The 27,688-nt window shown below is 40.0% G+C and overlaps 1 protein-coding gene across 1 annotated transcript in view; it reads right to left on the reverse strand.

Annotated features, from left to right (window-relative positions):
• Window positions 1-287: 287 nt before the first annotated feature.
• The window catches only part of RAB31 (RAB31, member RAS oncogene family), a 34,643-nt gene continuing 7,242 nt past the window's right edge, over window positions 288-27,688 (reverse strand). Inside the window, exons 2-7 of the mRNA XM_032222909.1 lie at window positions 21,825-21,904; window positions 17,553-17,634; window positions 14,682-14,753; window positions 11,856-11,962; window positions 2,949-3,058; window positions 288-2,220 (exon numbers count right to left, since the gene is read on the reverse strand). Of these exons, the coding sequence (XP_032078800.1) occupies window positions 2,123-2,220; window positions 2,949-3,058; window positions 11,856-11,962; window positions 14,682-14,753; window positions 17,553-17,634; window positions 21,825-21,904 (549 nt within the window). The 3' untranslated portion in view covers window positions 288-2,122. The remainder of the gene's footprint in view (window positions 2,221-2,948; window positions 3,059-11,855; window positions 11,963-14,681; window positions 14,754-17,552; window positions 17,635-21,824; window positions 21,905-27,688) is intronic.

Here is a 27,688-nt window from a genome sequence, read left to right on the forward strand (position 1 = left end):
GGAAATATTTTGTGCCTCCACAACTTCAACGTTCAATTCTATAATAACAAGAAATATAAATATGCTACTTCAAGCAGATAGTCAAACTAAGTAGTTGATATTTCTTCTATGATTCTACCCTGTAGATCAGTGTCATATATGCAGAACTAATTATTATCTATGCAGAACTAATTATGTATGATCAAATCCGGATTGACTCTTAAAAGACCCTATAGACAGATTTTGTTTCATTGCATTAAGAACAGAAAAATGCATCTATAGAATATTTGTCACTTTTTACTATTATAAATTTTTACGATGGAATCTTTATTAGTTTACTGAACATGTAGCAACTTCAACATATATGCAATTTACAATAAAGGAAGCATGAAATAAAATATATCACTACTGTAATGGAATGTGTGAATAACCTTGGGGAAGATATGCTATTTAGAAAACAATCCAACAAGAAAGGCAGGAGTCCCCAGAGCTTAACAGTTAAGGAAACTTAGGAAAACCCCACTTTAATGGTTCAAGGAATTAACAGTGGTGGCGAGAAGTATGTACATTGATACCTCGGTGCTCAATGCCTTCAAAACTCGTTAAATTGGCTATGTAGTACATTTTGACACACACAAAAAAATTGCCCCGGTACTCATTCTTTGTCTGATACTTGATGCACTGTGATTGTTAAAGGGGGGCATCTGTGGAGAATGGACAGGAAGTCAGCCAACCTGGGAAGGTCAGCTGCAGAAGGCAGACAGGAAGTTTGCTGTACTGGAAAGGTCACTGACATAGGAAAAGGGAGACAGGAATTCCTTCTTGGCCAAAACAAAGAGTGGCATGGTAAGTCTTGTGGCTTGTTTGGCACTCGTCATTTTTAGCACTTGTCATGCCTCCCCAAACGATTTAACAATGAGTACCAAGGTACCACTGTACTTTCAGACTTGCAAGATTTTATTAATGTAACCTTACAATAAAGTAGAATTAGTTCATCTTGTCGTCTGGAAATTGAGTCATGGCAACTGGACTTATTTCCTTGTTGGTTTCAGATGTTTTGCTCCTCATCCAAGCAGCTTTCTCAGTCTGAACAAGTAACTGGAATGTACTGATCCTCCCCAAATTGCATGGGGATATGTTGATGAAGTTTCTCAGTCTGGAAACTGAGTCATGGCATTTAGTTGTGTTTCTTTTCTGGTGTATCTGGGAGGGCTGACAGTACTGAGGTCTTTTAATGAGTGGTGGCTGTTGTTTGCATTAGCTTGGTATGGTATTAGCTTTACTCAATCTATTACAAAAAGGACTCGGATAAAAAAAAGGTTGTATTGTTTTCAACTTCCTTGGACTCCACCTTGCATCTGTATTGTTACTAAGAAACAGGCAGATCAAAGATATAGATGCAGATAACTACACTAAAGGTAAAGAACAAGAAAAAAATAAAAATATAGAACTGATGTATTCAGACTGTCAGATTGATGTTAAGTTATTTAAAATTTGGATGAATTCAATAGAAAGTGTATCCTGGTCTTTTTTGGCTTTTGATGAAATGTCTGCTTGCATTTAACATCTGCAGACCTCTGCTTCTGTCTCTTAAAGTGTTTGCATTTCAATGATTTTGCTTTTCCAATGCAGAAGTAACAGTTTAACATTTACTTGAATTGTTATTGTCACTAGATGTTTTTCTGCATTGGATTCAGAAGTGTAAGTACCTCATTTATACCTTTAAAAATAATTCTAAAAAATCATAGAAGCCAAATTCGGTAAAATAAAATGTTCTTCGTTTGATTAAAATATGGTATATTATAATTCTGTAAAATTATATGTAATGAGAAACATACTGAAAATACAAAAAAGATTTGTAAAAAAATGTACTTATTGCTTCTTTAGAATAGTCAATGATTTAAACAGATTATTTCAAATAATCTGAGTCATTGTTTCAACCAGTTTACTGCTCAAATGAATTGTCTACATAATTCTGCAGAACTCATTGGAAGGACATTTCTCTCCTACTAATCCCATCAATAAAGAATACTGATACTACTGTTTTTAGAGTGTACCATGTTGTTGGCTTTCTGAAGTCCGTGGTTCAATAAATAAATGATCTTGTTTTATTTTCAAGTGCATTAAACCAATTCTGGTTTGTTTAACAGCATCTTCGTGTTGTCTGAGCAGTCTGTTTCCTGAGTTTGATTGTTCCACTGTCGCCATTTTCGTGAGTTTCTAAAGGTGGAATCTGCCGGCCTTTAAAGGCAAAAAATAAATAAATAAAACAAAATATATACAATTGTTAAAACCTTAGCTTCTCTAAATACTTGAAAATAGGGTTTCCTAGCTACAATATAGGATTTCCTATATGATATGGAAGGTGAATCCTATATTCTTTATTATGACCCTAATCAATCGCAGGATATCTTCAGAGAGATTATTTTTTGCTTTTAAATCTTTAAACTAAAAAATAAACTTCCAGCAGATAATGGAAATATATTGAATTTACGCTAAGGTGTGTTTTATGCTTGTTTGGGGACCTATTTCTTCATCTTTTGATTACTCTATTGCTTGTTTTTCTGCTAACTGATCAGCAGAAATTTTCTTTTGCCTTTATTATTTTCCAGCTTCATTGTTTAAAATGATTGCTCTGCAGTGGTAAACTTAAATAAGAGATTGGTAGGATACCCATCCAATCTCCAAAGTTTCAGTAATTAAGGATATATGCTATAATATTCTTTAAAATATTAATTCCTGAATTTATAACATAAAAATAATTCATTCTGAATTAGTATAAGGTGAAATATTTTAAATAATACTGCTCTAGAAGTATATCTATATGATTCTCTGAAACAATTGTCTCTTTTATTGTTGTGCTTTCATGAAAAATAAATTAGGGCTTTAGCCAAGCTGTGACCTAAATAACAAAACTTTTTAAGTTGTACAAGCTTAAATATGCAAAAACAAATTCTAAGTTTACTTACTGATTGCTTGAAAGAGTTCTTCAATGTTAATTGCATTTTTGGCACTAGTCTCAACAACAATTGCGCCTATAGATTGTGCATATTCTTTGGCGTCTTTCATAGGTACCTCCCTAAAATGAAATTTTAGAAGTTTAAATTAAGTTGTTGTGTAACAATGTTTGGTTCAACTATAAAATTCTTCATAATTTGAACACGGTAAATATTCATTTCTTGTTTCTCATATGAGAAATATAATTACTCTTATAATTGTTCTCCCTAAATCTAGATAATGGAAAGAGGCTGTTTGAACAAAATTCTTTTGTTGTCCAGTGTAATACAATACAAAATCTGTGAGTGTTTTCTGACAGCATTAGGATCTGTCTATCTTTCTTTCTAAAGAAAATAGTTATCTATAACTCCTAGACATCTCAGCTGCTGGGTTTGTTTGTTTATTTATTTGTTCCATAAGTGGCTTATATCAGAATAATAACATCATTCTTTAAGATGTATTAAAAATTCAATCAGAGTTCAGTTAATAATTTAATGAGCATTTTAAAGGAAAATTCAAACCTATTAATTGATTGATCACTGAATACAAAGTCTTTTATTTTCAACTATTATTTTATCTTTGCTGTTTTGAAATAACTCAGGTTTTAACTTTTTACAAATATTTTTCATATGCAGTGTTTTATAGATCTTCGTGTTAAAGGAATCAGATAATGTATTTGTGTTGTATGCTAATGCATTTTTGCAAAACAGGAATATGTAAAAGTTCCTTATAGGAACTTTATAAAGCCTGCAAATGCTGTTCTAGAATGATCCATGTATGAAATCTATCTTGATATTCCCTTAAAAAAATTTAATATTTCATTTTGAGAGGTTAAAAATTCCCCATGTTTCACATAAATCATAAAACTATTGGAAATTTTAATATTTAATTATGCTTCACACTTTCCTTTTTCTTGGGCTCTAACCTACCACGTAGATAAACTATAAATCACATTTTTTCAACTTACTTTGTATTTCCTAAAAGAATATAACTGGCATTTGGTTCAGTAAACAAACTAGTGAAAAAGTCTTGTATATATAAATATTTTAAAAATTAATGTTTGGATTTTTATAAATTTAAAATTAATAGCGACCTTAATAAAAAAATATTTTACCTTATTTGAATCTGGAGCAAAACATTATTTGCCATACTATGATGTCTCAAGCATTCCCTCTATAGAGTATTATATTCCCCGATGCATAATTATAGATTTTTTTTATAGTTTTAGCTTCTTAAACTCCTTATTTTGGTACTACTTTAAACATCTCCATTAAAATAAATTACAATAATCTTTCCCTTTTATACTTTCCCACTAAAATTATTTTCTGAACTTTAATCTTTAAATGCTTTAACTTCTTCCATTATTACGAGAACAAAGACAATGAAAGAAACCATCCACGCTACATGGACCTAACACTAAATGGAAATTGATCTAGGTTAATTTTTATTATAAGCTGAAGTATTTTGTACCTTATAGTATGAAGTTTCGTAAGAGTTGCAGAAGGCTGCTTCTGGTTTTGCATTCTCATGTTTGGTTAATCTTTCCTACTCTTCCTCTTTTTTTACAAATCTAAATATAGTCAAGCTAATGAAAACTTGAGAAATGGAATCTTTGCCCAAACATCAAAAATAAGATTATTTAAAGCCTTAGAATTCAGTATTATTGCTTTGGTCTTAAATTAATAGACATAATTTTAAAGAACTTAAAGCAATAAAAAATATTAACTTATGAATACACAAAGGGCTTCACTGTGCATGAACATCTAATGGCAGGAAATCATGTGGTTCCATCAAAGAAAAAAACAATAACCTAGAATTATAACTATGTGATTTTGTTCCGACCATTTGATTACAGTTTGTAACCAAATAGCATGGCCTGCAACTGTTAATTTCGTAAAGTAAATCTATGAGAACATGCGATAACATTTTTAATTCCTTTTCATTATTATTCCTAAATGTTTCTTGAAATATATTGATTAAGGTAAGATATAAGTCAAATCCTGATCAACTATGAAGGATTTCATACAGTTATTGTGGTTAAGGTGTGGGATTAGGAGCAGAGAAACCAATGTTTAGCCCTCATTCCACTACACAGCTCAACTAGTAAGGCTGGACTAGTCCCTTGCTCTTAGTCTAACAGGTTTGTTGGTGTGAGTATAAAATTAGGGGAAATGCCATTTTGAACAATAATTCATAAATGAAATTGACCTGGTCGTTTTCTAGGTGCTGCGGGAGTGTCCAAGCATGGGTTAACTTCAGTTTGCTGCCCAAGGACTGAGTTCATAGTTCGTGTAGCCACGCCTCCTGCTCCCTTTAAAGGCTCAGTTAAAAAAAACAAAGGTATGAGAACTAGAAGGATGCTGTAAAGTCTATGCCATGGAGGTGATGATTCACGTGCCCGCAGGTGACCCCAGGATGGGGTTGGACACTCCTGCAGCACCTAGAGAACGACCATTCAGGTAAGCCAACAGTCATTCTCCTAGACACTGCTTGGAGTGTCCAAGCATGGGACAAACCCAAGCTATGTAGTACCAGCATGGGAAGAAGGAAAGTCCTGGTTAGTAGGACCCACGAGGACCTGCTGTAAAACTCTCCTTCCAAATGAAGCCTCTGCAGATGCAAAGGAGTCCAGTCTGTAATTCCAAATGAACAGTGACAGTGAGGACCAGGTAGCTGCCCTATAGATCTCTTCACTAGGCGCTTGAGTGGCTCAAGCGGCCGTAGTCATGGCACTCCTTGTGGAGTGTGCTGTTATACGAGGAGGAACAGGCGTGGATTGTTGCTTGTAAGCCAGCTTAATGCACGTGCACAGCCAACGACCTATGGTGGAAGATGATACCTTCCTGCCCACTGAGGTGGGCTGGAATGATATGAAGGATTCTGACTTGCGAAAAGAAGCTGTCCTCTTTTTGTACACCCGCACAGCGCAGCGCACATCCAATTTGTGCCAGACACGCTCCCTGGGATGACTGGGGTGTGGGCAGAAGTCGGGGAGGATGACCTCCTGTGTTCTGTGGAATAAGAGGTTAATTTTTGGTAGAAATGCTGAATCCAATAGTAGAATGACTCTGTCCGAATGTATAACACAAAGGTCCTCTCTAACGGAGAGTGCAGCTAGCTCCGAAATTCTGCGCGCTGAAGTGATGGCTATGAGGAAGGCAGTTTTGAATGACAAATGCCATAGACTAACTGTGAATTGGTTCGAATGGTGGCGATGTTATTGTCTGCAAGACAATCAATAAGTCCCAAGTTGGATAACGGTGTACTGTTGCAGAGCGTATGTTGGTACCCCCTTTAGGAAACTGCAAACCCTTGGGTATCTGCTGAGCGGTTGAGAATTGTCTCTGGACAAGATGGTGGCTAAAGCGGCCATCTGCTTCCAAAGTGTGTTGGAGGCAAGGCCCCTGTCCAACCCCTCCTGGAGGATGTCCAGGATTTGCGGAATTGTTGCTGCTGTGGCATTAATGTGATGGGAGTGACACCAAGAGGAGAAGATAGTCCATGTTGCGTCATAGATCCACACAGTAGGTCTCCTGAATGCCTGGATGGTGCAGATGATCTTGTCAGAAAAGCTGTCCTGCCTCAGGAGGTCCCCATCAAGTGCCACATGGCTAATTGGAGTCATTGAGGGTCCGGTTGTGGGATGGCCCCTTGGCTGAGGGAGATCTGCTCCTGAGGTATGCACCAGTGCTTGGTCACTGACAGGCTGACAAGGTTGGAGAACCAGGACCTCCTTGGCCAGTGCGGGGCGACTAGCAGTACTTCAGCTCCCTCCAGCAAGTTCTTCCTGATCATTTGAGGGATCAGTGGAAGAGGCAGAAAGGCGTATAACAGGCCGGGAGGCCAGCAGCATCAAAGAGTGCCCGTCCCTTCCACGCCGGAGCATTGGAATCTTGAAAAGAACCTGGGGAGGTGTGTGTTCTCTGGACTGGCAAACAGGTCTATTGTCGGAAGGCTGAACTTCTGGGTCAGTTGGTGAAATAGTGACGGATGAAGTCGCCATTCTGAATTGCTGATGGTCATTCTGCTGAGCCAGTCCACTGTCACGTTCTCCTCCCCCAAAATGTGGTCCGCCCTTATGGACCAGAGATGGCGTTCTGCAAACCACCCCAGGGCTTCTGCCTCCGACATCAGGGCCTTCGATTGAGTTCTGCCCTGGTGATTGACATAGGCCTTGGTGGCGATATTATCCGTCAATATGAGGACATGAGACCCTCAATGAGCCGCCAGAAATGGCACAGGCCTAATCTGGCGGCCCTGAACTCCAGCCAATTTATGTTGTGGTGAGCTCCGCTGAAGACCATCTGCCCTGCATCATGTGTGTCTGTAGGTGGCCGTCCCAGCCATACAAGCTGGCATATGTTGTTATGACCAGACGTTCTGGTTCCTTGAAGAAGGATCCCTTCTTCAGTGCTGTTGTTTGCCACCACTTGAGTGACCGGAGCACTCGTGGAGGAATGCTCACCACCCTCTTGGAGTTGCTGGCCTTGAATTGGAAGCAGGAACCATTGAAGCTCCCATGCATGCAGCTGTGCCCAGAAGATCACTGCGATGCATGAGATCAACTTCCGCAGCAGCTGGGCTAGCGTGACGAGAGGTGCCGATCTGGACCTCCGGACATGATGCACGAGGGATGTGATGCTGTCCATTCTCTCTTGTGTGAGGAACACCTTGCAGAGTTTGGAGTCGATCACTGTGCCCAGATGCTGGATTCTGGTGCTTGGCGACAGGTGGCTTTTCTCCAGATTTATGGAAAAGCCGTGTTGTTCGAGTGTGCATATGGTGACGCTGAGATCCCGACACGCCTGCTTCCTGCATGATGACATCAGCAGGATGTCGTACAGATAACAAATAAGTCTCACTGGATGAGATCAAAGACGTGCAGCGACAGCGGCCAGAAGTTTGGTAAACGTGGGGGCCGATGGAAGGCTGAAGGGAAGAGCCTTGTACTGGAAGTGCTGGTCTGCAAATTGGAAGCTCAGAAACTTGTGATGCGCTGGATGAATGAGAACATGCAAATAGGCCTCCTTCAGGTCGATTGACATCAGGAAGTCGTCCTGCCTGATGCAATCCAAGATGGTCTGGAGTGATTGCATCTTGAAGCACTTGTGAGCCAGATAGATATTGAGTTTCTTGCGGTCCAGTATGGCTCTCACCCTTCCCGAGGACTTGGGGACCAGGAAGAGGATGGAGTAGAAGCCCCTCCGTTCCTCGCCCAGGGGAACTTGCTCTATGGCTGCTATTTCGAGCAAATGGGTGATCTCTGCCTGCATCAGGTGGCGTTTATACGTTGACCTTGGGAATGGACAACGAACAAAGGTCCGAGGAAGTCTAAGGTGAGTCCGTAGCAGACTGTGTTCAAGACCCAAGTGTCCGTCGTTGTCTCCTCCCACTGGTCGGCATAGAGTTGAAGCCGACCCCCTATTGGAGGGGACCGATGACGGTTACTTATTCCTACAAAAGGAACGGTTGGAATACCCGCCCCGGAAGGACTCACGTCTACCCTGCTGTCTATTTTTGTTCCTGAACACTGCTCTATCCTGGGTACCATCCTGCGTCTGGGAATAGTAACGGTTAAATCCTCCAGAGGTGGCTGGAAGATCTGCGTTCCGAAAGGACTAGCCTTTGTGGTCAGGCTTCTTGGCGACAGCTGGGAGTACCTTGCATTTGTCCTTAGATTCAATTAAGACCAAATCCAAGGCCTCCCTGAAGAGCTTTCCCCCTTTGAAGGGAGTGGAAGTGAGTTTCCACTTTGCCTTCATGTCCGCCTGCCATCGTCTACGCCACAGCAGGTGGTGCAATGTTACATTGGAGGCTAAGGTTCTGGAGGAAGATTTTGTGGCGTTGAGTGAAGCATCAGCAGAGTACTTGACTGCAGCCATAATCTTATTGACATCCTGTCACACTCTAGTATCACTCGCTGGCAATTTAGATTGCAGCTTACGGAGCCAGAAAAGGGCTGCCCTGCCAAAATAAGATGAGGAAGAGGCCGTCATAGCAAGGTGGCAAGGTGGGTCTTATGACAGGCCTTCTCAGCCCTCTTATCCTCTGCCTTAAGGCCTTCCAGCAAATCCACTGGAAGGACAGAGTTGGAAGTCAAGGCAACAATCGTGTTGTTTCTTTAAAAGATCCTCCATATTGCTGAGTAGAGCTACTTGTCCACCCCGCTCGGATTAGCCATTGATCCCGGCTGTGCCCACTGATGCTGGATCACATCCAAGAACAACTGAGGGGCTGATACTACCTCCTGGGTGGAGCATTTTCTTTGAAAAGCCCAGTCCCCGGGTCCTGGGGACCAGTGGGCTCCTTATTCCCCTGCTCTGTGGAGTCCTTATTGCTCTGCCATGGGAGACCCATCTGAATGGAAGAGGTCCTGGCCTTGGTGAGGATGGCCTTGAACATCAAGGGCTTGAACAATCCAGAGAAGGCGGGTGGATCAGGAGCAGGATTTTCATCCTCAGACAAATCTGGATCCTCCTGATCCCCCTCCTCTGCCTCGGACTCCTCACTGATAGCCGAAGAAGCCAGGGCCTGCGTCTCCTGTTTGGGTCTTGCCTGGCATGGGTGGCCCTAGCCTAGCTGCTCATGCCCTTGGCTATGCCCTGAGATATCGCATTAGCAATGATCTCATTCATCTCAGTGGACATATTGCATCCCTGGTCCTCTGCTGGGCAACTGGTCCCAGGTCTAGGTGATATCAGAGGGGGATCCTCCTCCTCCATGAGGGAACAGTCCTCTTTAAACCATCCAAAATGGCTGCCGCGTGACTCGGAATTGCACTGGGGGCTGTCTGGAGGTCAGCAAGGCTTTTAACAGCCTCCGGAGCTCTTAATAAGTCCTCCGACAATTAGGTGGGGGCCTCCTAACTACCTACCTGGCCCCAGGCTTGACAGCAGCCGTTGAACAACCCCCCCCCCCCACAGTGAAGCCTCAACCACGTGGGTGCGAAGAGCAGGCTCGTTCTGAATAGCCTGCTACACGCAAAGGCAATGAAAGGGAACTTATGCCTTGTGAATAACTACACTAATCTACTCTATACAAGAATAAGAAAAAAGGCTACACTAATCACACTGCTTGGAGAGTCCAACTTGATGCTCAAGGACTGGAGCTCCCCACCTGCATCCTTTTAGGGCTACTGAGTCTTTTAAACTGAGCTTCCAAAGGGAACAGAAGGCATGGCTACACAAACTTGGAACTCAGTCCTTGGGCAGCAAGCTGAAGTTAACCCATGCTTGGAGATTCCACGCAGCACCTAGGAGAAAAAATGTATTACCAAATAAGGAAATGTTTATTCCTAAAACGTGGATCCACACAATAAATCCTGATAATATAATTTTTTTTAAATTATATTTTCTGGTTTAATTGGGGGGGGGGTGTTATTTAAGAAATTGTCCACCAATTATCCTAAAATTTGCTCTTGCTTTTCAAAATGTATGGAAAGCTAGATGTAACTGATTGAAAGGTGGAACCCTTTCCAGTGGTTATAATGAATTAGATTATTGATATTTACCTTCTTATTGCATTTTGCATTAGGATTTTTAATAGTGGTTTTAGCACAAGCGTTTGATTCTTTTATTTATATATAAAATGTTTTCTAATTATTGTGACCACCCAGAATCCAATATGTGAATGAATTAAATAATTAATAAGTAACAGGACTGGTTGTTTTACAGTATATATGTTAATCAACTACTAAAACGTCTTTTGCAAAAAAATCATCCATTTTAAAAAAAGTTGAGTTCACTGGTTTTTTGTATAATCTATCATCAGCAATAGATTTAAAATGTTCCAGTAAAAAGGATGATTTGTTATTAAAAACAAAAGTAGAACTTTGTTCTAATAGAAAGTTTATATACAATAACAAATCTGTCTCAATGATTACATACTTACAGTAAGTAGTTTCCCCAGAAGAAAGTTAACAAATGCAAAAAAGAAAAAAAAACATTTGTAGTCATTTATATAATCAAGAATAGAGACCACATCCAGGCTAGTTTTTGTGTATTGTGGCCGAGGCAAACAAGCAGGCACAGATACAATTATGCATGGGAGTCTGACAGACAGAATATGCAACAAGCTCCAAGTACCATGGACAGAATTTGACACTCTGCAGTGATACTGAAGGTATGTACAATGTTCGTTTCCGTGCCAGGAGAAAACTCAAGCTATATGTAATTGAGGTGCAAATCCGTGTTTTTATTGGAGTAGTTGAAAGAGCTTGAAGAAAAGCTCAAGTTTGTTTCTAATCAGAGGAAAACTATGAAGGCCGGTGAACATGGATTGGAGACAAATAACAGAAATTTAACTGTTGTCCTTTCTAGCAGTGGGAAAGGGATGGTGGGAAAGGATGCAGTATATGGGCAACATAAAGCCATTGTTACAGGACTAAGTGACAATATAGAGCAAGGCAGAATTCTAATAGTATAGAGTTGTGTTTTTCAAATTTGGCAGCTTTAAGATGCATGGACTTCAACGTTCAGTATTTCTAAGCCAGCATGCTGGCTGGGGAATTCTAGCAGTTAAACTCCACATGTCTTAACATTGGTATAAAGGAAGGTAGGGCTCCATAGTGAGGTCATTCCCAAATGTTTTATTAAAGACATCCCAGTTTTGAGGATTGAGTTGTGAATAAATAAAACAACTTGGACAAAAAAGTAGATAAGGCTAGAGCAGTAAAACATGTTTAAGATGGAATAGTATACTTCGACTGTTATTTCGAAACTGTTTATGTGTTAGATTAAATAAATTTCAATAAATAACATTTTTGTTATTATTTGCATTGGTTTAATTTTTAAAAATCATATAAAATGTATTTCTGAATTTGTCATATTGTAGAAAAAGCAATGGAAAACTGCAAAAAGTAAATATATCAGAATATATACCTAATATCAGAAAGGTCACACTTGTTTCCAGCAATAGCCATTACTATGTTTTCAGGACCATGTTCTTTTAATTCTTTTACCCACTTCTTCAGTGTATGAAATGAATCCTAAATTAAATACATAAGTCAAAATGAACGTACTAAATTGAGACATAATATTTGAAGACAATGTATAAAATCCATAATGATACAATCTATAATACCAAACAAAATAAGATGTATATTTCTAGCATGCCACAGCCAGCCAACAAAAGTTGTAGAGATACTCTGTGACTTATAACAATATATGTTCAGAGAAAAAACTCTACATCACATGCTTCCTCCCTCTATATATTCAAAAAATATAAATAAGTATGTGAGAAACAAATAAAGCATTCATGTTTTCAGGGCATGCTTATTAATGAAAGACTTATTCATGGTAAGAAAAACCTAGGGCAATATACTATAGTCATATAATCCAGTTTTTAATTAGACAAACCATTCACAAAAATGTTCTGGGAATCAAAAATACATATTCAATTTTTCAGTATTTTGCAAAAGGTAGCAAAGTATGGGATATAAATAAAAAGCAATGCTAGTGGTAAGTAAGAATACACACAAACTCACCCACCCATACACCTACACACCCATTCTTAGTCTACTCAGCAGAATAAGAAAAATGGAACCTCAAGTACAATAAGGCTAACTAATCATACTTTAAAATAGGTAGGTTAATTTGTACTGCTGTCTGTCAAAATCAGAATTGATTTTAATTGCAATACCAGATTATACTTTATCAATAATGATTGATCAATACTTTATCAATCATTATTTATCAACAATGAAGCTTAAAACACAGTGCAGAATGAATAAATAACAGAAAAAATTTAAAAATATGATTGCAAATTTGATTTAGTATTTATAATAAATATTGTGACATTACATTTTATAACTACAGTAAGACTTATTCTAACCGTATACATTCAAAAATGTGGATTGTCTGGTCTTCTGAAGTTTGCAATATAATAAAGCAAAAATGGTCATGGCAACCAATATAACCAATCACATTCATTAGCAAATCTTTAATGCATTCAGTTTCAGAACCTGTAAACGTATCAATATCCAAGCCCAGCATTCATTGTGTCATAAAACTGACAATGTGGATTGCAGTATTTGCTATCTTTAATTGGAGGCTGAGAGCAAATCTTCTGGAAGCTTTCTTTTGAAATATGCAAAAAGCATAGCTTGTACAGTTAAATTACTGTGCTGGTTAATGACCTCAATGAAGTTAAATATGTTAATAAATGTCATGCTTTAACAGAGCACAGAGGAGAGTGGATAAGTATTGTAAAATTAATCTGTTTTTCCTAAAATGATAATACCATTTAAACATTCCATTTATTGCACCAAACTATCTATGTCAGTTATCATACCGATCAAGGAAAAGTCATGAAGTTGTTTTTCCTGTGCCTAGCGAGAGAAGAAATATATGTCTCAGAGTATTTTTGAATGTTTCTTTTCCAGTTATATAAAGGATAAGATTTTGTTAATTTATTCTAACTAAATCCTTCTCCTTGTCTATTCTTAAATGAGTAGTGCCTGGAGTGCCTTGAGGGAGACGCAGAACGTTTCTAAGAAAATAAATTATTGGAATTGTTTTCTCATTTCTACATCCACCCAGTGCAAAATGTGTGTACTGCAATTATGCTGTTACCTCAGCATTGTTGTGTGTTTGGTATGTGTTCTTTGGACAATGAATGAAGCAGGAGTATGTACCCAAAGGGTATTTCTAGCAGAGACATCCAAAGCACAAAAATCACCCAAGTTGTTCTGGTAAGATAAGCAGATACCCATATTGGGCAGCACTGATATAGGGAGATGATGCAGGCATATGATCACTTCAATGACAATGGCAAAGGCATCAATTCATACTGTCTGAGAAAAGACAACCACTCGCACATTTAAACAAGAAAACCACAGAAATAAAGAGACTGTCAATGTTGTGATGGATGATAGGCCCCCTCAGGTCAGGTGGCACTCAACATGCTTCTGAAGAAAACTTGAAGATCTTTCAGAGTATGTGTATGACACAGTTAGATTAAAGCCTTCCAGACATCAAATTGCTGATGTTTCATTACAGAAAAAGGAAATCCAAAGGTGTAAAAGACAAAATTGCAACATGTAAGAAGCTTGAACATGGGAAAGCTCAATAAAAGAATTAGAGAATCAATTATATATTGACATTTTGGGCAAATTTAGATTCAGTTAGACAGAAAACTTTACTGTTTATTACTCAGGGCATGAAAAACAAAGAAGGCACTATGTCGCATATTTCATACAATTTTTTTTTATAATTAGGGGCATTTGTTGATTTTCAGTAATAGAGAAACTCACAAAGATCACAGTTCGCAAACTGAAATTCCAAATTGAGAAAGCAGGCCTCTAAACCTGCCTAAAATGAATTTGACTATTTTATGAAGTGACACAGCAAAGTTCACACTGTATTTATATGAGAAATGGACCAAAAAATATGTTTACAGCCCTTGGAGCATTTCCTAATGTGTCTGCTAAAATTCAGCACAAATAATGTAAAAAATAGTGTTTCAAAGTACACTTAGTGTCATCTTTAAAACCCCTCAATCTCAAAAGATTGCCTACCCAAATTTAAAAGATTAAAATAAAACGTTCTTTTAATACTGTCTACAAATCTTATAAAAATATGATTTATGAACTTTTATGTGGCTTCTTCTCTGAGCCAGCAAAGAGGATGCTGAGAGAAAAATACAATGAGCAATTATTAAGTTGAATTTTTGAATAAATGTCAATAATGGGATAAGAGTAAGCTCACCTGCTTAGTTATGTCATAAACTATAACAGCTGCTGCTGATCCACGATAGTACATGGGTGCCAGTGAATGAAACTATGAAACACAGAACAAAACGAATCAAAAAGTTGTATCTTATGTAAGTCAAAAAAATACAACACTGTTACATTAATATCTCTTCTATCTTCCCTCCTATGTTTACTCATCTAACAGTAAATGATTTAAATCAAGTAACAAAATGCATTGAAATAAAATCATAGCACCCCAGAATACTTTTTCTTATGCAATGGGGTAGGTCATCCTCATTAATCCCAAATGCTTTCCTGAACTGTGATTTTCAGGACTCTTCTGAAGCTCCATAAGGAGGTTAACAGAACATCAGGGACAAAGTGTTCCACAGAAGGGGTCTACCACAGAGAAGACACAACATGTAGATTCCTATAGGTGGCACTCAAGTGATGAGATCTTAACATGTTTCTCTTCCAGCTTTTGCAGGATAGGCAGATCCAGCCCAGAGCAGAAAGTCCTGAAGGTATTTAAACTCTGCCATTCAGCTCTTTAAAGTTGATAACAATGGTAGTCAATATACTTCCTAAAGTAGTAGAATCATATTTGTGGATCTAAATATGCCCTATCTTGGCCTTGGGAAAAAGAGAACTCTTTCTTACTTTCAAACAAATATTTTCAAGTTGAAAAGAGGGTGTGTATACAAACAAAAAGACAGAAAAGAAGAGACAGAGATAAAGAATAGCTGCACCTGAATGTGCATCCCTCAAATCAGTAGTTTTAAGGTTACCTGTTCCTGCCACATCCAATGGATTCCAACCAATATCTCCTAGGCCTAATTTGAGACCCATCATCATTTTTAGAGTAGCTGTCCTAAGGAGAGTGTAATTCTTGCTAGACTTACTAGAACTTATAATTTTCTTAACTCAAGGAAACACAGATCATTTTTCAAGTCATACAGCTTGCTAAATAATCAAGGACCCAGAAAACATAAAAGAAAAACATCTGGCCTTTCATATTCTCATTCTCTCTCACATACACACGCACGCTCACAACACATACTGTCAGGCATGGAAGATCAGGTCTATATGTGGAGGTCCAATTAAACTGATGCATTGCTATTCATGCCTGTGCACAACAGACAGCAGAAAAGTCTGAACCAGTTTTGAAACAGATGAAAGTACATTGGATTTTAAAGATACCGGTATGGAAGGAAATTCAAGTTTGTATAGCACAGTGGTCCCCAACCCCCGGTCCGCGGACCGGTGCCGGGCCGTGGAGTACCTGGCACCGGGCCGCGCAGCGGCCGGGGGCCTCCTCGTTCCTCTACTTCGTCTATGTGGCGCCCGGCATTGGTAAGGGTCGCGCAGCGCGGTTGGAGAAAAAGCGGCTCAGTCATCTCCGAGTTGCCCAGGGAGGGGCGGCGCGCCCGGGACGGAGACGGCGCTTCCCCCCCGGCCTTGGCTTGTGAGAAGGAACGGCGGGAGAGGTAGAGAGAGAGAGAGAGAGAGAGAGAACGTCGGGCAGCCGAGGGCGGGGGGGGTCTTTTGAGGGGAGATGGGGGTGCGTGATTTTGGCGCGCGTGCGCCCTCCGCGGGCGTGGGTGGGGGGCTGAGAGGAGTCTAACGGTAGCGCAGGAAAGGGGAGGGTATGAGCGCCGCCTGAGGTGGTGAGGGGCAGTCGCCAGATTCAGGCCGCCGCTGCCGCTATTGCAGCGCACGGTGGAAAAGCGGCGGTCTTGCCCACCCCTTCCCTGCCTCCCGCCGCTCCAGTTGCCGCAGCCAGGGGTGGGGGCTCGGTGCCTGAAGTCTCTTGCCTCTCTTCCAAAATTTCGCATTTGAAATGCATTTTGGGCCAAAGCATCCTGGGAAAGTTATGGAATTCATAATTGGATCTGCAAACCAGTGACATCTTCATTAGAACTTATCGTGCCTAATTTTGTTCCAGAGGAGAGAGAAAATGAACTATAAAGAAAGTCATTTAATTGATGATGGAATGAATTAAGGAGGGCAAATAATTTATATGCTGCTTTGATTCAAAGTAAAAATGAGTCTTTGGAGATCTAAATGTGTGGCACCATAACATGCTCACAATTCATATAAAAAGTTTTTGACTTTCCATAGTACTGTTTATTCCTTAAAATCTACATACAAAATGGAAGGTGGGATATGATTCAGGTGTTGAATTGGGAAGGTGGATTTAAAAAGTATGTTTGTATTCCCCCATTTTTTCTTTTACAAAAAAGCATCATGGAAATATTTGCTTGATATATTTTTAGCTCATATTATGGTAGTAATCAAAACAATCTGATATATAAACAATCAATGTGTCGTCGCGAACAACGCCCCCCCACCCCTGCGTGCGCTCAGCGGGCCACGGTAAAATTATCAAAGGCTGACTGGTCCGCGGCGATAAAAAGGTTGGGGACCACTGGTATAGCATGTATACACCTTTTCACCTTTCCTTTGAGGCCAATTGTAGGAAATAAGAATACCATTTCAGCATTAGGGAGAGAGAAAGACATGGCAAATAGCTCAGAGATTGGGCCATTAGATGAAGCCTAGAAGATCCTGAGAAAGCAGAAATTAGAAGACTCTAGTAGTTCAAAATTTTTATCTTTCCAGAAGCCTGGAACTAGAACTTGGCTGCATATTATTATGATTCTGGAAGTGTCAATCTGTTGATGGTTTGGTGTCCTGTTTGTTTAATCTCTACTATACAACTGTTTCTGTTGAAACAGAATCTACATTACTGTGATGTTTAAAACAATATAAACATACCATGCCTTCTTACCTTCAGTATCTATGTTACAGATGCTGGTTCCCTCTGCTTTATTAACAATACAAAATATGGCATACAACTGTCTTTAGATAAAAGACTCATACTCACCCTCTCCTGACCTGCTGTGTCCCAGATTAGAAATTTATGAAGCTCATTCCCACAAGGGACTGTTTTAGTCATAAAAGAAGCTCTAAAATTTGCAAAAAGAGTTGCACATAAGCAGAGTTTAATTTACTATGCATGTATTTGCCAATTAAGAAAACAACATTTTCAGGAATCCAATCTTCACAAGAAATAGCAAACATTGTACAGATATTTCAGGCAATCTAAAAGTTAAATTAAACATAATGATGCATACATGTATTGCTATTTTTAAATAGGAAAATAAGTTACTTTTTTCTAGAAAGAATTCACATCTGTAAAATTTGAGATGCTAAGCTATATTTAATTCTAAATAAAAAAGAAAAGACAAGTTTTTTTCATGCATGCTAACATATGTTAATATTTCCTGCATAAATCATTATCATCATCTGGATAATTATTTCCCACTTTCTCAATTAATTATACAAAATACTAAATGAGTTACTAAGATCCAAATCAACAATTCACTATACAGTAGCTGAATGTTGATTTTAAGACTGGAAGAAAAAATATATATATAACAATTTATGAATGTTTTATGGCTGAAAGAAAATAAAAAATTAGTCATTTTAGAAACCTGAACATCTTTCATTCCCTCAGACATAACTAGAATGTGAGACCCTAATGGTATTTCAGAAGAAGCTTGGGGATTTTCAGAAGGATCTGTTTCAAGGCCTTAATAGCCACCTGGTATGGTTGTATGACAAAGAAGAGTGATGCACCAGGAAAGGCAAGGTCAAAGAACAGACATGCAGAGATTCCAGGAATGCTATTTTGTTGTAGGGTGTATTAACAGAATCCTGAAAGCATGTCCAAAACCTTCACTGCACCTTTTTAACAAAGAACTCAAGATGAGGCTGTTCTGTTTTTCAGACTTTCTACTTTTCCAGAGCTGAGCAACCTGTTCTTTCTTATTCCTTCTTCTCCGTGCTAGAGCTAAATTTTTCCACAGCCCTCACCATAGGAAACTATTGCCGAACCCGTAATTCTGGATAATTTTCACCCAACTTCTCCTTTGGGGGAAAATTGCTGAGAAAGTGGTCAGGCTGAAGCTTCGTATGTATGTATGTATGTATGTATGTATGTATGTATGTATGTATGTATGTATGTTTGCTTGTTTCACTCAGGGCAGAGCCCTCTCTGCTGGCACGCCCCAAGTGAGATCTCCATGGTGTTTCTTTCATGAGCTTCTGTTTTCCTGCAAATGACAAAACAGAAGCTCACGAAAGAAAAAGATTTTACCTCTTGCCGTGCTGCCAGTGTTGGGTGCCCCGCCTCCCAACTAGTCTTCAGGTCTCTGCTGCGTACATGTGCATGTCCACACATGCCCGCACAGGTGCGCATTCAGTTTGGGCATGCGTGCCCGCAGAGTTTGGGCACTCCGTGTCCAAAAGTTTTGCCATCACTGTAGTAGAGCTAGGATGGGGGTGAATGACCATTCTGGTTCTCTTTAATTTTAAGTACCATTGATCATAATATAGTTCTGGAATAACTACTTTCCCTTGGATGCTTCCAATCATCAGTAATTGGAGCAGAGGTCAAGTTCAACGCTTCTAGTTGTGTATACCTAAGATTCAATGTTCTTATCACTCCGGTTTAACATTGAAGTGGTAACTAAAGCATCATTAGACAGATATCATTAGTAGGTTGATAATATTCAGCTGTATATTTCAACTCCTGGTTGACCAGGTGATGCTGTTGAATCTTGTCACAGAATCTGGAGGCTGCTAAGGACTGCATGGGAAGGAATGGGCTTAACTCAACCCTGACAAATACAAGTAACTATAGCTTCATGATTTTTCCAGTACCAGATATGTCTAGCTTTAGTTCTGAGTAAAGTTGTACTTTCCATACAAAAGTGGTTTGTGGTTTGCGAGTCCTTCTGAACTTACAGATCCTGCTCAAAGAATAGGTCCTGACTGTGACCAGAAAGTCCTTGACACATATTGACCTAATATGCCAAGTGCCCATTTCCCTTCACTAGTAATTTCTTCTCAGAGTCATTAATGCCTTAGTCATATGTGCATGGACTACTGCAATGTGTCCTGTATGGGAGTGCCCTTAAAGCTCACTTAGAAGCTACAGCTGGTCCAGAATTCAATGATACAAACACTGATGTAAATACCTCTGCTATGTGAGCAGCTAATGAATTTCTGGATGCAATCCAAGGTGGTGATTATCATCTGTACAGTTCTTCATGGCACAAGGCCTGGTTATTTGAGAAATTGCTTCTACTTCATTGTTTTTGCTCCTGCAATACTAAAAGCAAGTTCTGTGAACTCAACATTTACTTTAGGCTCTGGTACATGCATTTGACATAGTGTATATTTGTTCCCTTCCTATTATTTGTTTTCAAGGACAGTGGTTGCTTTTGACAGTTGCCTAGATTCACTGTTGAGTGAGTCAGCCTTAGACAGGTGAAGTAGAAATAAATAAATTTTAAGTAAAAAGTACTTTTCAAAAACTATGGGTTTAAATCAGAGTAGTCAATGATCTACAGAAAAAATTGTAACTACTGTACATTCAAACCTTCTGGCATAAAGAGCCAGTTTGATATAGTGGTTAAGACACCAGGTTAGAAATTAGGAAATCATGAGTTCTAATCCTGCCTTAGGCATGAAAGGCATCTGGGTAGTTTTCAGCCTAACTCACCTTACAGGGTGTGATTGCTGTGGGGGAAATAGGATAAGGGAGGAATATTAGGTATATTCACCACTTTGAGGTATTTATAAAAAAATAAAGGCAGGATAAAAATATCTAACAAGTAAGTGTAATTGTAATAGGTAAGATCAACCCTTCTATCCACTTTTCAGAATTTTAAGACTGGGAATAGGAATAGCAGAATATTCCTCTCATCCCTACCCTTAAAAATATATACCGTATTTTTTTCGGAGTATAAGACACACCCTTTTTCTTCAAAAAAGACGCTGAAAATCTGGGTGCATCTTATACATTGAATACAGCATTTTTTGCCTCACCCCCTTCACCAAAATGGCTGTGCATAGCCTTATGGAGGCTTTCAGAGAGAGCTGCTGGGAGCTGGGGAGGACAGAAATGAGAAAAACATGGGCTGTTTTTTGCCCCCGCAGCTCCCAGCAGCAATGTATAAGCCTCCATAAGGCTATGCATGTAATTTTTTTGACAAAAAATGAGCAGGTTTTCATGAAAAATGGGCTGGGGTTTTTGCTCATTTTTGCCCCGTCCCGTCCCCCAGGAGCACTCTGCAAGCCCCCCCAAGGCTATTCATGCCTTTTTTTAAAAAAATGGGCCCGTTTTTGTGAAAAACGGGCCGTTTTGGGGAGGTTTGTAGAGTGCAAAAACTTTTCCCACCCTCCCCCTTTTGGAAAGCTCTTTAACTGATTGATGAGAATTAGACTGATCAAGTGCTGTGCCAGCAGAAACAAAATCTTAGGTACTGCAGAATGTCAGTGATTTCCTTCTCCAGCACATGGATAAATACACCTGGAAACATCTACTCTGTTCCCCTGAAAATAAGACCTCCCCGGATAATAAGCCCGATCAGGTTTTTGAGTGCATGCGCTAAAACAAGCCTCCCTCGAAAATAAGCCCTCCCCGAAAATATTGCAGCACAGCAGCAGTTATGAGGTGACCACGTTCGCCGCCTCCTGCACCTCAATAATAGGACTTCCCCCAAAATAAGGCCAAGCACTTATTTCAGAGGTCAAAAGAAAATAAGATCCTGTCTTATTTTCGAGGAAACACGGTACCTACCCACCTACTCTCTCTCTTTCCCTACCTACTGTATTTCTCTACCTCTATTTCTCTCTCTCTCTCTATCCCTCTACCTACCTACACACTCTCTCTCTCCCTATCTACCTACTGTATTTCTCTCTCTTTCACTCCCTCTCTATCCCTCTATCTACCTACCTACTTTTTTAAAAAAATTGCCTCTTCAAATTCTTGGTGTGTCTTATGCTCCGGTGTGTCTTATACTCCGAAAAATATAATAAGCCCCTATCCCAAAACAAGCCTAAATTGCTTGGTTTGGGTAATGTTGTAGAAGTTGTGGGAGCGTAACAAAAAATTGCAGAAAAATTCAAGTACTTTGCAGTTGGCATTAATTGCAGAAGGTTGTAACATGTCCACTCAATAATATTCCATGTTAAAATAGGGATAGAACTCGTAATACATGTACAGCTACTCTGAATAACTTTCCCTACATTAAATTACAAAGGAATTCATCAGTGTTTATTTAGTTTAACTATACATGGTACTTACCCAATAGTAGGGCTAATATTGTGGTCAAAATGATCCTGAACAAATCGACAAACTATACTTGATTTGCCAACTCCAGTATCCTAAAATTTAAGAAAGGAAGAATCAGCCTAAGATTGTCCTGAATGCTTATCTTTTTTAAATGAAGAAACCCTCAGGTTTAGGCGAGGAGTCCCCAAACTCCAGTCTGTGAACCAGTACCGGGCCACAGCATGCCAGAAATCAGGATGCACAAACAAGCAAAGCCCCATCTGGGGGAGCAGGCAGCACGTGATACTATGCCCTCTCTGGTTCATGGAAAAATCTCTCTTCATGGAACCTAATTTCATAATTAGGCCCAAAATAGGTGTGATGGGAAAAGATAGAGAAGCACAGCTTTCAATCTCAGGAAATAATACACCAGACTACTATTTGACAGACATAAGAGAAAGCTGTTGCCTGAATATAGGAAGCGAACAGATTCTGTTCTAACACAATATTCCCCTATTAGTATTATTGTTTTTCTATTAATTCTGAATATTTACCTTCTTTGCTAACCAACTTTGAGCCTGTGTTAGAAAGTGACTTTTGCAGAGATTTTTATATTCTAAGGCTTAAGTAGTTGTATATTTAAATATATTTTAAAAAGCCAATTTAATGTAATGATTAAAGCACATTAGAAACTGGAAGACCATGAGTTTTAGTCTTGCCTTCTTAGGCAGAAAAACCAATTGGTTACCTTGGGTCAGTTGATCTCAGCACCAGGAACAAAATAATGGAAAACCATTTTCAAAAATATTTCCAAGCAAATTGCAGGGGTTAGTCCAGGCTGTTGCCAGGAATCAAGATTGATTCAAAGGTCACACGTACACACAGACAACTAATTTAACAGATTCAAAATAGTAATTATGAGAAAAATATTAATGAATGTAAAAAATTGTTGAGAGAATATTTTATCTTTAATATGAATAAGGGTACATCTATGGAAATGGTCTGGGATGCAAGTAAAGCGTACATGAAAGGAGTCCTAATAAATTTAAATAGGTTACATAGATGTAAACAGGGGGGGAAAAGAACTGAACTAGAGGAAGAGATTAGGAAGAGAGAACAGGAGTTAATATTAAACCCAGGAGATAAGAAGATTAAAGAAGCAATTACCTTATTAAGAGCGCAATTTAATATGCTGATGGCTACTAATTTGTTATATGCAAAACATAATACTTTCTGTAACGCAAATAAACCTGGCAGATGGTTAGCATATTTGACTAGGAAGAAACAGAAATCTCACAACATATCGAAAATACATTATAAAGGGAAGGAAGTGTATCAACAGGATGAGATTCAAAAGGCCTTTCGTGAATTTTTTATAGGATTTTACACGAGTGACAAAATACAAGGTTTAGATAGAGTGAATTGGCAATTTTTAATGAAAACAATGCAAAAGATGCAAATAGGAGAGTATTTTCTACAATCAATTAAAGCAATATATCAGGAACAAACAGCACAAATTATAGTCAATGGAAGTTTAACAGACCCATTTAAAATTGAGAAAGGTACAAGACAGGGTTGCCCGCTATCGCCATTATTGTTTATTATAACCCTGGAATTATTGTTGAATAAAATACGGGGATCAGATGATTTACAGGGAATCAAGATTAGGCATCAAGAATATAGATTACATGCATTTGCGGATGATTTGGTTATAACATTAACCCAACCACAGAAATCTATCAAGGTTTTAATGAATATGATTAATCAATACGGCCAAGTATTAGGATTTAAAATAAACTTAGGAAAAACAAAGATGCTAGTTAAAAACATGAATACTAATCAAAGGGAAGACTTAGAAGAAACGATAGGATGTGAAATAGTTATAAAGGTTAAATATCTAGGAGTCTACATCTCAACCTCAAACAGGAAACTATATACCGTATATACTTGAGTATAAGCCGACCCGAATATAAGCCGAGGCACCTAATTTTACCCCAAAAAGCTGGAAAAGTTATTGACTCGAGTATAAGCCTAGGGTGGGAAATGCAGCAGCTACCGGTAAATTTCAAAAATAAAAATAGATACCAATAATGTTTTTGAATAAATAAATATTATTTATTTATAAATAAATAACTAGCTCTGTAAGTGGAAAAGAGGGTCAATAAAAACAATATGGTATCAACAATAACTTTAAATGTACAAAAACCTTAGCTCATTCAGCAACCAAGCTAAAACATAAGAGAAGATTTTTTAGAAAATCCCCACTCCTGTGCACACACTTCCTCTTTCTTTCTTTCTTTCTTTCTTTCTTCCCTCCTCTGGATTCAATGGGGTTTAGGAAATCTCCCACCCTCATACACTCCTTCTTTCTTTCTCTCTTCCCTCCTCTGGATTCAATGGGATTTTTAGAAAATCCCCACTCCTGTGCACACACTTCTTCTTTCTTTCTTTCTTCCTTCCCTCCTCTGGATTCAATGGGGTTTTTAGAAAATCCACACTCCTGTGCACACACTCCCTCTTTCTTTCTCTCTTCCCTCCTCTGGATTCAATGGGATTTTTAGAAAATCCACACTCCTGTGCACACACTTCCTCTTTCTTTCTTTCTTTCTTCCCTCTGGATTCAATGGGGTTTAGGAAATCTCCCACCCTCATACACTCCTTCTTTCTTTCTCTCTTCCCTCCTCTGGATTCAATGGGATTTTTAGAAAATCCCCACTCCTGTGCACACACTCCCTCTTTCTCTCTCTCTCCCCTCCTCTGGATTCAATGGGATTTTTAGAAAATCCACACTCCTGTGCACACACTCCTTCTTTCTTTCTTTCTTCCCTCCTCTGGATTCAATGGGATTTTTAGAAAATCCCCACTCCTGTGCACACACTCCCTCTTTCTCTCTCTCTCCCCTCCTCTGGATTCAATGGGATTTTTAGAAAATCCACACTCCTGTGCACACACTTCTTCTTTCTTTCTTTCTTCCCTCCTCTGGATTCAATGGGGTTTTTAGAAAATCCACACTCCTGTGCACACACTCCCTCTTTCTCTCTCTCTCCCCTCCTCTGGATTCAATGGGATTTTTAGAAAATCCCCACTCCTGTGCACACACTCCTTCTTTCTTTCTCTCTTCCCTCCTCTGGATTCAATGGGATTTTTAGAAAATCCCCACTCCTGTGCACACACTCCCTCTTTCTCTCTCTCTCCCCTCCTCTGGATTCAATGGGATTTTTAGAAAATCCCCACTCCTGTGCACACACTTCTTCTTTCTTTCTTTCTTTCTTCCCTCCTCTGGATTCAATGGGGTTTTTAGAAAATCCACACTCCTGTGCACACACTCCCTCTTTCTCTCTCTCTCCCCTCCTCTGGATTCAATGGGATTTTTAGAAAATCCCCACTCCTGTGCACACACTTCTTCTTTCTTTCTTTCTTCCCTCCTCTGGATTCAATGGGGTTTTTAGAAAATCCACACTCCTGTGCACACACTCCCTCTTTCTCTCTCTCTCCCCTCCTCTGGATTCAATGGGATTTTTAGAAAATCCACACTCCTTCTTTCTTTCTTTCTTCCCTCCTCTGGATTCAATGGGGTTTTTAGAAAATCCACACTCCTGTGCACACACTCCCTCTTTCTCTCTCTCTCCCCTCCTCTGGATTCAATGGGATTTTTAGAAAATCCACACTCCTGTGCACACACTCCCTCTTTCTTTCTCTCTTCTTTATAGCTAAATTTGATACCATTAAAAATTAAATAGGATTAAAATCTGTGGTTTATAATTTACCAGTTGTGTCCACCCCACTCCTTTCACCAGCGTTAGCCCGCTGCACCAAGGGGGGCACGTAAGAGGAAGGGGAAAATACAAGAGTGCATGCGGCAACCTCGACGTCTAAGTGGGCAAGTTCACAGCATGCGCGCCCGCACGTCTGAGACAGGGCATAAAAAGGGGAAAAAAGGCTGATTGGACCCAGCTCTGTTTGGGGCGCAGGCGTGGCGCGGCAGCAGTTTTTCAGGCTGCTCCCAGATGGGAAGGGAGGGGGATTGTAAACCCCTTCTACACCCTGGCTCCTCCTCTTCCAGAGTTCAGGCTCTCTTTCTTTCTTTCTTTTTTTCTTTCTTTGAAAGAGAAGCCCAAATTAGCCAAAGGGGGGAAAGCGAGCGAGCAAGGGACCCCAGGAAACTAGACTCGCTTGGCTGGACTACGTACGCTCCTTGGCTTAGTTGCTTTCCGCGCGCCTGTTAATATATTCACGGAAACAAACCGCGGCAGTTTTCCCCAAGGGCAATGCCGAAGAGCAGAGCCCGGAGAGAAACCAAGGAAGTCACGGAGGGCATTTGCCACTTTCTCTAGAAGGTGATACGAGCTTCCCTTTCGAATGGGAAGGGACGGGGGGTTGGCTGGGCTCTTCCCAGCAGGAAAGGGGGTTGTTTGAAACATTGGGACCGGGGGAGGGGTTGGTTTTGTTTTGTTTTGAAAGGAAATCTCAACCTGTTACAATCGTCCTTCCCAAATGAGCCGAGGAGGACAGCGGCGAAAAGTTTTCTCGAACATTTAGGGGAAAGTCGCGAGCAGCATTGCCCTCACAACTGAGGGGAATAACGCCTTTCCACTGGGGATCGTGGCCACCTTTCAGAAACTGAGTGCAGTTTTGCGCCCGGTATTCTTGGAAGAGGTCCCGTTGGAGCGAGAGGGGTTTTTATACGAAGAAAGGAACTGCAAACAGTAAACGTGACGGCCCCAAGGAAAGGAGAGGCTGAGCCACGGGAACGAAAAGAAAAAGGGAGGGAGAAAAAACCCGCCCTCTTCCCCTTCCAGGTTTTCTTAAAAAGCAGGCAGCGCTCCTTGGCCGCAGGGCTTCACAGGGACCTTTCCCCCTCCCACTGCTTCGCTCGCTCGCTCGCTTTCCCCCCTTTGGCTAATTTGGGCTTCTCTTTCAAAGAAAGAAAGAAAGAGAGCCCGAATTCTGGAAGAGGAGGAGCCAGGGTGTGGAAGGGGTTTACAATCCCCCTCCCTTCCCATCTGGGAGCAGCCTGAAAAAACTGCTGGGAGGTATGCGGTTCCTAGGTCAGCGGCGCGTGGGATCAAACTAGGAAGAAACTGGAGGTGGGGGGGAGCAGTTCGAGAGACTATGGAGAATATGGACTTCAGAGGCGGACCAGAAAGAGGTCCCGACAAAGGTCCGAGGCTGAATTCGGCAGTGTTTATGGATCAGGGTCAGCCCCACCAGCTGGCGACAGGAGAACAGAGAGGAGCGGACAGGGCTCCGCTGCCGCTCCCCGCATTTTCTGGACGGGGATCCCTTGGAGAGGGGATTCCTTCCTGCGAGACCCCGTCCAGAAAATGCAGCGGAGCCCCGGGGCTGCTTCTGCTGCGTCCGCTGGACTGTGGGGCTTGGAAGGGGGCGGGAAGAGCGGCGGGGCTGGCGGTGGCAGGCTGGTTCGCCTCCTCCTCCTCCAACAGGCAACAGCACTGCCGGATCCAGTTGTAGACTCGAGTATAAGCCGAGGCGGCTTTTTTCAGCCCAAAAAGTGGGCTGAAAAACTCGGCTTATACTCGAGGATATACGGTACCTTTTCCTCTTTTAGTACATTCAAGAGTTTTAATTGTAATACACCTCTTTCTAAAGTGAGAAGCTGTCTGTATATAGTTACATCCTGTTTTTGTACTATATTTATATTCTCTATTGCATGTCTGGGAATTGCCCACATAGGTATCTTATCGTTTAGTTTATATTGATATTTTTTCCAGACCCGCAGTAGAGCATTCCTTAAAATATGACTTTTAAAATTCTTATCCACCTTCTTGTCATATAACAAATAAGCATGCCAACCATATACCAAATCATGCCCTTCGATATTAAGTATTCTATCATCTGTTAAATTAATCCAATCACTAATTAGCGATAAAACTACT

Source organism: Thamnophis elegans, chromosome 8, assembly GCF_009769535.1.
Source record: "Thamnophis elegans isolate rThaEle1 chromosome 8, rThaEle1.pri, whole genome shotgun sequence".
Lineage (NCBI taxonomy): Eukaryota > Metazoa > Chordata > Lepidosauria > Squamata > Colubridae > Thamnophis > Thamnophis elegans.